This window comes from Notolabrus celidotus, chromosome 18 (assembly GCF_009762535.1).
Source record: "Notolabrus celidotus isolate fNotCel1 chromosome 18, fNotCel1.pri, whole genome shotgun sequence".
NCBI lineage: Eukaryota > Metazoa > Chordata > Actinopteri > Labriformes > Labridae > Notolabrus > Notolabrus celidotus.
The window spans coordinates 16,165,041-16,178,747 of record NC_048289.1 but is presented as its reverse complement, the minus strand read 5'-3'; the positions used below and the strand labels follow the sequence as shown (position 1 = coordinate 16,178,747).

The window sequence follows — 13,707 nt, the reverse complement described above, 5'->3', positions numbered from 1 at the left end:
TCAATGCTCTAGTTACTCACTACTTTTGCTTTGAAGTCAGCTGAAGAATTTTCTTTTCTGAAATCAGATCCCAAAGACTGTAAACTGTTCAGGAACTTGCATGTAGTTTGTCCAATTGCAAACGTTATTCAGATCAATTTTTTCATTTAGTCGTGGTTATGATGGCTATGGCTGAGAAGGATGATGATTCTCTACCTGAGCACCACGGCCATATTTTAAACCCACGTTTGATGTTTTTTAAAATAAAGAAAGATTCGTGTTGTTGTCAATTTCCGATCTATTTACCACATAAACTTAATTTCAGCCTACAAAACATCACCACCTGAGAAAGCATGTGGAGGTCTGAAGCTAACACACTTGTTTTATTCCAGATGAAACATTTTCTGTGCTTGTAGTAACTTAACTAGTAACTATATTTCATGGTATACTTTTAGATATGAAATAATCTTTTCTTGATAAACATAACATAGCAGAATGTAAACCCATGCATTCTTGACAGCACTCATGCTTTGTGAAAATACATGTTGAGATATTTTAAAAAGTACTTTGAATACTTTAAGTATTTTTAAAAGCAAGTACTCCAGTACTTTAACTCAAGTAATAATTTTACAGAGTAACTTTCACTTGTATTGGAGTAATATTTGACCAGGAGGATCTATACTTTGACTTAAGTAATGAATAAATGTACTTTTTCCACCACTGATGTGAAGCATGTCAAGCCTTAAATTATTTTATTAAAAAAGTAGACTGGAGTCATCACTGGTTTATTGGCCCACCCTGGAAGAATCTTTGACCTTTTAGTTGTAGTAGTTACATTCATAACTTATGGTCTTTGGGGGCTCTAGAGATAAACTAACCTACTGATAGATGGATGAGGTCTTTCATGATAAGTTAAAGTTATTTACTTGTTTCATCAAAATGATTTGTTTTCACTTGGCACAGTGATTTTGAGCTATGTCAGTTATGACACATTTGACCTATCAATGGGCACAGGATTTAAACTTTTGGGACTTTCCCTAATATATCAAGGTTCCCAATTTACCTTCTTTTTTTTTTAATTCCCCAAATTTTTCAGACTCAAAGACTTTGACTTACATTTTTCATGATATATCTTTCATCAGAGAACAGAAGACGCAATTTGTCATGTATGCACATTAAATTCAGACTGATGAATGCTATTAGTCTCGGAGTCTAAATTTGGGATGGTCTGATTGTAATTGTGACGGGTTCGGTCCTTACCCCAATGTCAAACATCTCTGCCTAAAACATGGGTCACACATACTCAATATTCTCCTTATGAATTATACAAAATTTGATATCCTGCCCCCCCTCCCCTCAACTTTTGATATTCTCCAAAAATTTGAAGCATAAAGGAAAAACAAGATGAATGAATTTGAAACAATTAACACTCACACAGATGGGGTAGCCTTTACTTTATTTCAACGTGTTTGAAACCAGACAAAACATACTCGTAATCTTGACTGATAATGGAAGAGCACTGCTTTCAATAAGCCAAAGTTTGCACAAAATAGAGATATTAACATACTAAACTCTGCACTGTAGAAGATAGGAAAGAAGAATCCATTATCATCACATACACCACTCTTAGTTATACATATTTATTTACACATTTACAGAAACCTTTATATTTCTAACCATTACTTGTTGAAATCAAATGCAGTGTAAGTGAATTATGAAGCAGTCCAAGAGATGAAACCAGACAAATCATAGTTAAACTCTAAAACCAAACACTCATTTCCGCTTAGGGAAAACAACATTTCCACTGGTTGCTATGGGGATGAGGAGCCTGCGCTGGTCCATGCGTAGATATTTCTCAATCAGCACTTCTACCGGCACCTTGTCGTTCACATGACCCTGCCTGCAAAACATGAGAAATACAGTTCTTAGTCTCAGACATGTTTCAGTGGATTATGTTCTTTCGGCTCATGTCACAGTCATCCACATATGGAGCTCAAGCCTGCCATCTAGAGGTCAATTTAGTGATTGCTTTACATTGATTTCTGCAACAGTACTTGTAACTTTAAAGTTCAATGCAGCTTTAGAGCATCTTGTTTACAGCCAGTTGTTTTTGGTTATATTGCCCTGAAATTTAGTTCACTCTCCCCCTATTTTCTCCTGCATTTTCATGTTTTTTAATTTAATTCTAAGGTTTCCTGGTGGAAGAATGCATAAAGAAACTAAGTACAAAGACAACTCTCAGTGGAACAAAAGCCTACAAGAATTTATCACACAAAAATAGAGCAGGTGGATTGTTATAGTCAAATAGCTCAAACAACTTCAAAAAGTTTTCCAAGGAAATATATTTCCCAGGAGTTGTTTGGAGAAAACAGAGTTAACAAACAGATTATTGGAAATACATTTGTATCATTGCCAGACACATACACGTACAAACAAATGCTACCAAAGTTGCTTTGTCACGTACATTAAGGATATCACTTTTTCCTCCCAATAATAACTCTGATGTACAGACTTTAGTATCCACCAAACTCGAGTACCCCTCTGGTACCAGTGTGATGCAAAACATGTATCAAATATTGTTGGAAAAACACTGATTGCTAACATTTATCAACAAACATTACACTTTTAGCAAGCACCAGACTGTTGTAATAATAATAATAATAATAATAATAATACATTTTATTTATAAAAGCGCTTTAAAAGATTCTCCAAGCGCTTTACAGGAAAATAAAATTATACAATAGAAAAGCAAAGAAAAGCAAGGCAGCAAAATAAAACAAAACAAGAAAAAAAATCAATCAATTATATTTTGAAAGCCTTTGTAAAGAGGTGTGTTTTGAGTCCGGATTTGAATTTGGTGAGTGAGGGAGAGAATCTGAGGTGTTGGGGGAGAGAGTTCCAGAGGGTGGGAGCAGAGACAGAGAAGGCCCTGTCCCCCCAGTTTCAGTGCTTGGGTTTGGTGAGAGGGGTGAGGAGGTTGGCGTTGGTGGAGCGGAGGTTGCGGGAGGGATTGTATGGCTGCAGAAGGTCGGTGAGGTAGGCGGGAGCTAGATTGTGGAGGGCTTTGTAGGTGATGAGTAGGATCTTGTACTGTATTCTTGAGGGGATGGGAAGCCAATGGAGGTTCTGGAGGACTGGGGTGATGTGGTCTCTGGAGCGGGAGTGAGTGAGGAGGCGTGCAGCTGAGTTTTGTATGTATTCTAATTTGTTGAGGAGGGTGTTGGGTGTACCGTAGAGGATGCTATTGCAATAATCGATTCTTGAGGTGATGAAGGCGTGGATGAAAGTTTCAGCTGCAGTGGAGGAAAGGGAGGGGCGGAGACAGCCGATGTTTTTGAGGTGGAAGAAAGCAGTTTTTGAAATATTGTTAATGTGTTGTTGAAAGTTGAGTGACTGATCAAAAATGATACCAAGGTTACGGATGTGGGTGGATGCTGAAACAGTGGATTTATCAATAGTGAGTGAGTGAGTCTGGCCAGGTGGAAGTGAGGGATTTTGGGCCTATGATAAGAATTTCGGATTTATTACAATTGAGTTTGAGAAAGTTTGTTTGCATCCAGGAGTTTATTTCAGTGAGGCAGTAGTTGTAGTTTGTTATCATCAGACTGAATTTGGCTAAAACCAGGGGATTTTTTGGTGCAAAGCAGATACCTGTCATCACATTTTAGGCCGTATCTGAGGCCCATAGCTCTACTTGTATCAGTATCATAGAGTGTATAAATAATGGACGTAGTATCCGTGACGTCACCAGTCTGTTCCTGAGCGCTGTATTGAAGCCAATCGTCGGCAGGAGGCATATTGGTAATGCTGAACTCAACCTAAGTATCTTCCAAACTGTTGCATTATAAAAAAAAATCCCCCAAGTGGATTCTCGATGAATTGCAGTTTATAACACTTCCGCATGGGCTTCATATTTTGAGACCGACGGTTACTGCTTGATCAGTAGAGGCACAACTTTTTTATAAAAATTACAAATTAAAATATCCGTTTCCATTTCAATATGCTTTACACCAAAGTCTTGCAGTTAACTGCCTTTGATTTCAGGACAGGTAAAATAATCAGAGTATGTGACCAGATCATAGACTGTATAAAATATGGACGTAGTATCCATGACGTCACCCATCTGTTTCTGAAGAGCTGTTTGAGGCCAATCATCGACGGGAGCCATATTGCTGCTGTCGAGCCAGTGTGACGTAAAGAGGCGGGCTTTGAGCCTCCTAGCGAACAGCTACAGTGTTTCCGCCTGTCAATCAAGTCAGCTGTGCCTCTCATTGGAAGACTTGTAATCTTAATATCTTCGAAATTGCCGCATTATGGAAAAAAATTCACCCCCTGTACAGTGTGTGCCGATTGAGAAATGAGCTATCCAGACTACAGTTGTCTTTTGTACCAGGCTGTAAACATGTTTATTTCTGCTGTAAAGATCGGCTTTTTGGAATTGGTGTGTATGTGGTTTCCACTACTTCCGGAGCCAGCCTTAAGCGGATCCTAGATGAGTTTCGGCATTGGACTTATATTTTAAGAACGGAGGTTGCCGCTTGGACCACTTATGAAAATGATTCATGTCATGGATTTAATCTTTTTTACTTCCATTTAAAATGTAGCTAAAGAACACATTCAACCATGTGCAGTTACTCTGGCAAACAACACACCCACCTTCTTAACAGAAGCTCAACATCTTCTACCTCAATGGTTTTCCTTCTTGCATGAAGAGCGTATGTCTCTAAGTCCTCCGCCAATCGATCAAAGAATTTATCCATTCTGTCAAAGACAGTAAAAAACAATGTTTTTACAGTACAGGCTTCAAAATCCATGTCTTATATAAACTATCAGTGTTAGCAAAGAAAACAATTTCTTGTTGTCCAAAGAGTGTGTGAATTAATATCACTTACATTTCTTGTAGTATGGGGTACACATCTGCAGAGACCCTGGTTTTGGCAAAGTGCCTGAAGATGCCCATCAGGTAGCTCTTTGGAAGGGCTCCTTCCTCTTTAGCTGGTCCCGTCTTCCTCTTCCTCACCTGCTTAGGTTTAGGTGAAGCCAGACCTCCCTCATCTCTGGCACCACTGGTGGAATAACAGAACTTGTAAAAAATATAGGGGAACAGGGGACACAATGGGACTACTATCTACTGGTACTACTACTGGTACTACTACTGGTGGTACTAATACTACTACTACTACTACTACTACTATCCATCCCATCACTGCTCTCTCTCTTATTCTCCGCTGTCCCTGTCCAACCCCAACTCGGTCGAGGCAGATAGCTGTCTAACATGAGTCTGGTTCTGCAGAGGTTTCTGCCTGTTACAAGGAAGTTTTTTGCTGCTGTAACTTGCTAAATGCTGCAAAGTGGAATGCTCATGGTGGATTAAGATGAGATAAAACTGAGTTCTGCCAGTAAGAGGGGACTGGATCTGATCCTGTCTTGATGTTGGGTCTTTGTTAATAATTTAACAGAGTACAGTCTAGACCTGCTATGTTTGTAAAAGCGTCTTGAGATAACGTTTGTTGTGATTTGGTGCTATATAAATAAAGATTGGTTGATTGATGATTGATTGATACTTGCCTGGGTTGAGTATTCTTGAGAATAGAAGGTGAGGCCTGAGGATCAGGGCGTAGCAGGTTTATTTTCTGTCTGACAAAAGCTGGAGTCTTGCTTGGGACCTCTGAAGAGTTAAGCAAACAAAACAAAAAACTTAAGACTCATACTAATTATTTAAAATAAAAAAACACAATGAGAGCAACTTCAAGACCTTCGTCCCCTTCATCCTCCCACTCCTCCTCCGCCTCCTCCACCTCCTCCACCTCCTCATCCTCCTGAGCAGCAGCTTCCTCTGGTGACTCTTCACTCGAATCATCTTCAACATCATGTGACACCTCTGGGAGTTGAAAGGAGTTTTCTTTGTCAGCATCAGGCTCGGTCTCAGCCAGGTCAGGGCACTCAGCAGGAACCAGACTGCTCTCACGGCTTCCCATCTCCTGGCTGTTGTGAAGATTGATGGTAGTGTGTGCTTTGGATTTGCCATCAGACAATCCTAAAATCAAATAAGAAACACAAAAATGTGAAACAGAAACCTACATATCTAAATACTTGTATACTTGTAGATGCTCGACATGTAATGAAAAAGATAAGAGCCTGAAAGTATCTGAAACTTGTAAATAACATTGAATATAACTTTAAAAAATCTGCCGGACAACAAGGAATGCTTTGTGTCTCCCATTATTGCTCAGCGTTTTTTTCACTGTTTTCTTTTGAAACAAGTAACGAGACATCACCAAGAGAATGTTGAATCAATCCCGAATCATGGTATCCAGCTTTTTTATATTGTTTATATTGCTTGTTTTCTCAGCATTGGCTAATTTAGAAAATGGTTTATTTATAGTTAAGAAAGTGTTCAACAATAACAATACACAAAGTTTTTTTAGAATATGTAGATGCCCCCCCTCACTAAAGAAACTAACTTTATTCTCCTTAATGCTCAAATATTTACAATTACAAGGTTACCTCTACTGAAATTCTCATCTCCTGTCACAAGAATTAGTGAATGATCAAGTCCATGAATCATGGAGAACAACCAAACAGTTGTAGAAGAAGAGCACTATTTTAATGTCCTTACCTGCTTCTGCAATCGGCACAATGAGTCCACCCTCAGAGCAATGAGCTCTCCGACTGATGTGTTCAAGGTTCGCTGGAGCCTGCTCAACATCTTCCTCCTCCTGCAGCTCTTCATTGAGCTCATCTTCAGGTTTAGAGGCTGACAAACCGACCTCTGCATCACTGCCATTATCTGCAACATCCTCCTCCTCCTCCTCTTCAGGCAGGGAATCAACAGCAGCATCTTTAGTCTGAGAGTCAACTGCTTCCTCTTCTTCTTTTTCTTCTTCTTCCTCCTCCTCCTCCTCTTCTTCTTCCTCTTCTTCTTTGTGGCTTTGAGAGTGTGATGGAATCTCCTCTTGCTCAAACTGAGACCCTACAGCACCTTCCTCTTCATTTTGAGAGTCAGCAGTACCTTCTTCTTCTTCTTTATCTTCCCCAGTTTGAGAGTCTGCAGCATCTTCGTCTTCTTCAGTTTGAGAGTCTGCAGCCCCTTCTTCTACTTCTTCCTCAGTTTGAAAGTCAACAGCACCTCCCTGCTCTTCTTCTGTTTGAGAGTCTGCAGCACCTCCTTCCTCTTCTTCTTCTTGTTGGACCTCCTCTTTGTCAGACTGTGAACTAGTTGCAACATCCTCCTCAGGCTTGGAATCAACTCCACCATCCTCACCTTCTTCACATTGGGAATCAGCCACTTCTTCCTCATCTATGTGAGCAGCCACTGCGTTCCCCTCTCCCTCAGACTCAGCTGTATCACCCCTGACACCAGTCTGAGACGCAGCCGTACCCTCGGTTTCCTCCGATTTCGACATGGCTGCAGCATCTTCAGCTGGACCATCAGCAATACTCCCCCCTTCCTCCCCTTGAGACTCAGAAAGACCTTCTTCCTCCTGAGGTTCCGCCTCTGCTGCCCCTTCAGTTGGAAATGTGTACAAGGATTTCTCCTTCCTCAGCTCATTCTGCTCCTCTTGCTCCATCTCTGTCATTTGCCTCTGCAGCTGAGAAGCCATCACTGTGGGTTTGTCCTGAGTTGCAATGATGGAGAAGTTGGAGGTCATTGCGTCAGGCTGAGCGTACAGAGCTGTGTCACAGTTGATGATATCGGTGGTGATATCGGGTTCACTGAGTTCGCTCAGGCACAAGGTGAAGCCCTCAGAGTACGCGGTCTCACCGAGTCCCCGCTCTGGCTGCATGACGCTGGTCGCCCCTGGGTGACAAGAGAGGAGGAAAAGGGTAATTAGCAGGGTTAGGGATCCAACATTATTATTACTTACCTTTTACTGTAATATTGATTTAAATGTTGCTTTACTAATTTAGCAATTTTAACAGTTATCTTATTCTATTTTTATGTATGTATGTATTCATTCATTTATTTATTTATTTTTATCTACTCAGTTTTATTGATATTTTTAGCCTTAGTTTTATTTTCAACTCTTATCTTTACCCTTTTTAAATCTATTTATCTTAACTATTTGCATTCTTAATTTTGATGCTTTAACTTATTTTAATTACACATTGCATTAGTCTCTGTTTTAATTAGTTATTTTAATCTTAATTTCTTATTAGTATCATTTTTAATATTATTATTATTATCTTCACATAATATGTCTTGCCATTGTTTTATTTCTGCTTCTTTCTTGTTTTTTCAAGCGCTGTAAAGCACTTTGGGTTGCATTTGATTTGTATGAAAGGTGTTATATAAATAAAGCTTGATTGATTGATTGATTGATTGATTGATTGATTGATTGATTGATTGATTGATTGATTGATTGATTGATTGATTGAACATTATCTGCTCCATGTGCCCTGTCTGATAATGCTGTCTGCCTTAAATGCAAATTCAAAAACAATATTTAAAGCTAAACTAGGAGCTCAAAATAGCACTTTAAGTTATTGGATCATAGATTCATTATTCAATTCTAAAAGAATACAACTTGTATAATAAAATATTTTACTTCATTTTAAAAGAAAAGCAAAATTTCTGGTTTAAGCTATGCTAGAATTGTTTTGTTTTTCCTATGCGTTACATCACTAGGTTGTATATAGCTGCTAAACAATCTCAAGAAAAAATATATGAAGTGTAAATGAAGAAGTGTGTAGGATGAACAGTAAATACCTCCCATATGCCTTTTATCCACGGCAGCGCCAAATTCATGCACTGTGATTTTACGACGGTTAGACACTCTTCTTTGCAGAACTCTCTTCTCAGTGTGAACATCCACAAAGGGGGTTTTGAGGCTCAGAGAAGTGGAACTGCGCAACAGATTGGACAGGCAATAAGCTCTTTATTTTGTCAGTAACATCATAAACAGCGATCTTAATAAGGGATTTAAGAAACATACCTTGACATAGATAGTGATGAATTGTCATGCAGTGTTTCTTCTTTTTGCCCCCCGACATCTGTAAACACAGGCATTCATCAGCTTGTCGGTGAATCACACAACCAATGTTCTCTGATATTGCTCATGTTTCAACAACAACATAAGATGATTTGCCCTCGTCTTTTATCTCAGATGCTGGCACAGAGATGGGAAGACCTGGCCCCACCATTACATACTGTACATGCATTATATTGCGCCTTGAACTGGCAGTATGAAAAGGGCTGTTGGGAATAGAAGCTTCAAACTTACCATCTCCATCTCTGAGTCGTTTTTCAAAAGTTGTTACATTCAGGCTCCGATGTGGTCTCTTCCTGCTCAGTCCCTTTGCAGTGCTTACAGCATTGCCAATAGTTAAATCAGGCAGGTCTAATCCTGAGAGCTCAACGCTGTGAGAGTCAAGCAAAAAAAACTAAAAACTCAAAACAGTATTCAAAGATTTCGACAACTCTAGAGAGAACACAAGTATTTGTGTTGTGTCAGCATTTATATCTACATTTGTACATCCTAAATGCATCAGGAAAGTCCTGCTCACCTGGGCCGTCTGCTGGTGAGGCTTGAGTTGGCTGAAGAAGGCTGAGGCTCTTCTGAAGCAGCTTTCTCATGAACCACAGGAGACCTGACAGGCTCTGAATATTTTTTTAAAAGACACGGTTTAAACCACAACAGACAGGAGCCACATGGTATGCAAGTTTGAGCAGTCTGGTGAACGTACCTGTCTGCAGGATGTTCATAAGGATGTGTCTTGGTGTGGCTCCATCATCAAATAGCATGGAGGAAGGGCCGGGTGTCTTCTTTAGTACGACTGAAGTAGTCCTCCTTTTAGGTGCAGGCAGGGATTTCCTGGTTATACTCTGGTGATAGGGTACATGGGTCAGCTTTAAGAGATTCAACATGTTCACCATCAGCATAAACTTAGCGCATCGTTGTTTTCACCTCACGCAGTTTACTCCTAAGACTGCGCCTAAGGATGTTCTGTGGGGTTTGGGCTCCAGCATCTTTGTTTTCCAGTCTACTGCTGCGCCTGGTCAAACTGGTGCTCCCTGAAGCCGTGGATAGCCTGAAGAGAGAAACAACACAGGGTGAAAATGACTTAATCACTGTATAAAAGATGACAGACTCATGTATAAGTCTGATTATTAATTCAACTTAAACGGAAACATTGGAAATTTGTTCCATCTTCTGTCTGTTACATTAGTCTACTTACTACGGTGGCCCTGAAAGACAAAACAAATTTACAAAAGATGAAACACTTTTACAAAGTTGCAGACGAAATTACATATTGGAAAACATTCTTACATTTTATAAAAAATTACATTAGCAAAACACTTTTACCAAAGCCAAAACACAGTTACATTTAAGAAAACAAATTTACAAAATAAAAAGAAAACACTTTTACAAGCAGTGAGACAATTTTACAAATGACAGAGCACTTCTACCATTTCTGAAACAAATTTACAAAATGCCAAAACGTTTCCAAACGGAGTAACAGTACCATGGCTGATTTAATGGGCCATTCGCAGCTTCACTGTACCGGCTGTGTGTATTTATACTTGCATGGCTTAATCTTTGAGACAAGCATATGCTACTGGTAAGATCAACCAGGTAAGCACCCAAGTTGGTTCCATAGACTGTATAAAATATGGACGTAGTATCCGTGATGTCACCTATCTGTTTCTGAAGCGCTGTTTTGAGGCCAATCGTCGGCGGCAGCCATATTGCTGCTGTCAAGCGACTGTGGTGTAAAGAGGCGGACTTTGAGTCTCCTAGCCAACAGCTACAGTGTTCCTGCAGTCAGCTGTGCCTCTCATTGGAAGACTCGTAATCTCAATATCTTTGAAATTGCCGGGGTAGAGAAAATTTCATCCCCTATAGTGTGAGCCGATAGAGAAATGAGCTATCCAGATTACACTCTTCTTCTGTACCAGGCTGTAAACATGTTTATTTCTGCTGTAAAGATCAGCTTTTTCCCATTCATGTGTATGTGACTAACGGTAATTCCGGAGCCAGCCTCAAGTGGATCCTTGATGAACTGCAGTTTTTTAGCACTTCCGCATTGGACTCATATTTTTAGACTAGAGGTTGCCACTTGGTTGGTTCCTACACTTCATGTAACTTTGCTCCGTTTGGTTTCTCTCCATCCAAACAAACTAAATGACCCTTCACTCGATCACTTCCGGTGTTTGGTACATTCCCTATCTGTTAAAAATGAGTGTAAATTCGTTTCAGAAATGGTAAAAGTGTTCCATTGTTTGTAAAATTGTCTCATCGCTTGTAAAGTGTTTTTTTGATTTTGTAAATTTGTTTTCTGAAATGTAAATTGGTTTGGCTTTGGTTAAAGTGTTTTTTGATTTCGTAAATTTGTTTTCTTAAATTTAATTTTTTTTTTTAATTTAATTTTTTTTTCTTAAATCTAAATTTGTTTTTCTTAAATGTAAATTTGTTTTGGCCTTGGTAAAAGTTTTTTGTTATGTCATTCAGTTTTATAAAATGTAAAAAAAAATTCAAAACTGTAAATTTGTCTCCAAAGTGTTTCATCTTTTGTAAATTTGTTTCGTCCTTCAGGGCCACCATAACTTACAGAGCATTTTGTGTTAAAATAGGTTTCTCATTGCTTAACTGAAGCATAGAGTTATAGTGTCATAACAACCAACAGATGATGCGCTGAGAAAGCATTACTTTAGACTACTGCCATGGTAGTTTTTAACATCTACAACGCCGAAAAGTGATATTAAAGTATTGTGTGCTGTTGAAGTACCTGGTGATAGGAGTCCTCGGTGGCTCGGTTGTGAGAATATGTTTGAGTAGCACTCTGGCAGATAAGTCCTCCGTATGATCCATGTTGACACTGAACGGAGAGGGTCAGCTGGCTATCTGAGGCGGTGAACAAAAGGGTTTCAAACCAGTTAAGCTAACTCTTAAAAAGAGATAATCTTTCCATATAGACCCGGGTCATACGCACAACCAAAATTACTCCTGTTGCATTGTTCACCCCTCGTTGGCAGTCTGTTTTTACCACATATATGGCTTCTTCAACGGATTCATTCCTCAATGTATCCCGCGTTATTTTTGAGTAAATCTCGCGAGAAGCATGTTCTCTTGTTCTCCTCCTACGAGATGTCGGTTTGCTGCCGAGGAGAGCGTTACCGCCACCGACTGACAAATCTGGGAACTACAGTGTGCACATTATTTTAGTACCACACCAACAGGTGAGTCTGATTTGAACAGTGGTGGACAGTAACAGAGAACATGTACTTAAGTACATTTTTTGAGTATCTGTACTTCACTTGAGTATTATTTTTGGGGGATACTTATTACTTTTACTCCACTACATTTAGAAGACAATTATTGTACTTTTCACTCCACTACATTTCTATCAATGCTCTAGTTACTCACTACTTTTGCTTTGAAGTCAGCTCGTGAATTTCCTTCTCTTTTCTGAAATCTGATCCCAAAGACAGTAAAATGTGTTTGTGTAGTTCTGTTTGTCTCAGTGGTTTAGACATTCCTGTATATTGTGCATCTCGATCTGCAGAGTCCCTCTCTACTTTCAAAAGACAGCTAAAGAGCCAGCTCTTTAGGAAGCACTATGCACTTAGCTAGACTGTTCTCCACTGTTGTCCCCAGTGGCAGATCATGTCTTCCAGCTACAATTGACTCGCACTGTCCTTCTCTACTCTGGGAATCTGTGTTCAGCTCTTGAGTGACCCAGCACTTGGTACTTTGGTCATTATTGTGGTGAGGTTAATTGTTGATGATAATGGAAGGTCTTAAATTGTTTGGTTGCATCATTGTAGATGTTCCTTATTTTATATATTTATATATTTATATATTTATATATATATATATATATATATATATATATATATATATATATATATATATATATATATATATATATATATAATATTCTTTATAAAATAAAGAAATTCCTTACTTACTTGTGTGCATTGTCTTTACACTGCTTGGCAGTACCTTCACCCAAATGGACTTGAAGCACTTTGTTACTCCTACTGATCTTGTTTCCTCTTGTCTAGATCTTTGCTTGCGTTGTTCTTGTTTTCGTATGTTTGTCGCTTTGGATTAAAGCGTCTGCTAAATGACATTGTAACATTGTAACATAGTAACATTGTAACATTGTAACATCTCCACAGGTGAATGTGGAGCAAACACAGAGCAGATTTCACTCAGATCAGGCAGTTCATGTCGAGGTGGTAATGATGGCTATAATTCTCCACCTGAGCACCCATGGCCATATCTTCAGCCCGTGTTAGAGGTTTTTGAAATGAAGAATGATACGTATTGTTTGAAATGTTCTCCCTGTTTCCCACTCTGCCAAAACATAGAAACATTTACAGTCCAACCTGAGAAAGCGTGTTGAGCTGTAGAACATTTGTTTCATTCCAGATGAACATTTAACTAAGTTGTTTGTACTTGGAGTAACTTAGTTGCTGTTTTTATTACATGGTATATATAGTTTTTAGAGATTTCAAGTAATGGTTTATATAAAAAAATAATGTAAGCGAATGTACTTATATGTATTGTTGACTGCATTCCTGCTTTGTGAAAATACTATGTTTTGAGTTTTTTAAGAAGTACTTTGAATACTTTTAAAAGGAAGTACTTCAGTATTTTAACTCAAGTAATAATCTGACAGAGCAACTTTCACTTGTATTGGAGTAATATTTGACATGGAGTATCTATACTTGGACTTAAGTAATGAAGCTGTGTACTTTGTCCGCCACTGGATTTGAAC

General features: G+C 38.9%; 1 protein-coding gene across 3 annotated transcripts; it reads right to left on the bottom strand.

Moving 5' to 3' along the window:
- Positions 1 to 1,418: 1,418 nt before the first annotated feature.
- Positions 1,419 to 12,067, bottom strand: cenpt (centromere protein T). 3 transcript variants are annotated; one of them, XM_034707862.1, is made up of 14 exons: positions 11,968 to 12,067; positions 11,710 to 11,825; positions 9,888 to 10,011; positions 9,667 to 9,805; positions 9,487 to 9,580; positions 9,204 to 9,340; positions 8,916 to 8,973; positions 8,690 to 8,826; positions 6,599 to 7,780; positions 5,735 to 6,016; positions 5,548 to 5,647; positions 4,872 to 5,045; positions 4,636 to 4,740; positions 1,419 to 1,879 (listed from the first exon to the last, which is right to left on the bottom strand). In XM_034707862.1, the coding sequence occupies exons 2-14, from the start codon at positions 11,790 to 11,792 to the stop codon at positions 1,753 to 1,755; spliced, it is 2,742 nt and encodes a 913-aa protein (XP_034563753.1). In that variant the 5' UTR covers positions 11,793 to 11,825; positions 11,968 to 12,067; the 3' UTR covers positions 1,419 to 1,752. The 3 variants fall into 3 exon arrangements, with proteins under 3 accessions (XP_034563753.1, XP_034563752.1, XP_034563751.1); XM_034707861.1 differs by having other exon boundaries at positions 11,914 to 12,047; XM_034707860.1 differs by having other exon boundaries at positions 11,710 to 12,040.
- Positions 12,068 to 13,707: the final 1,640 nt, after the last annotated feature.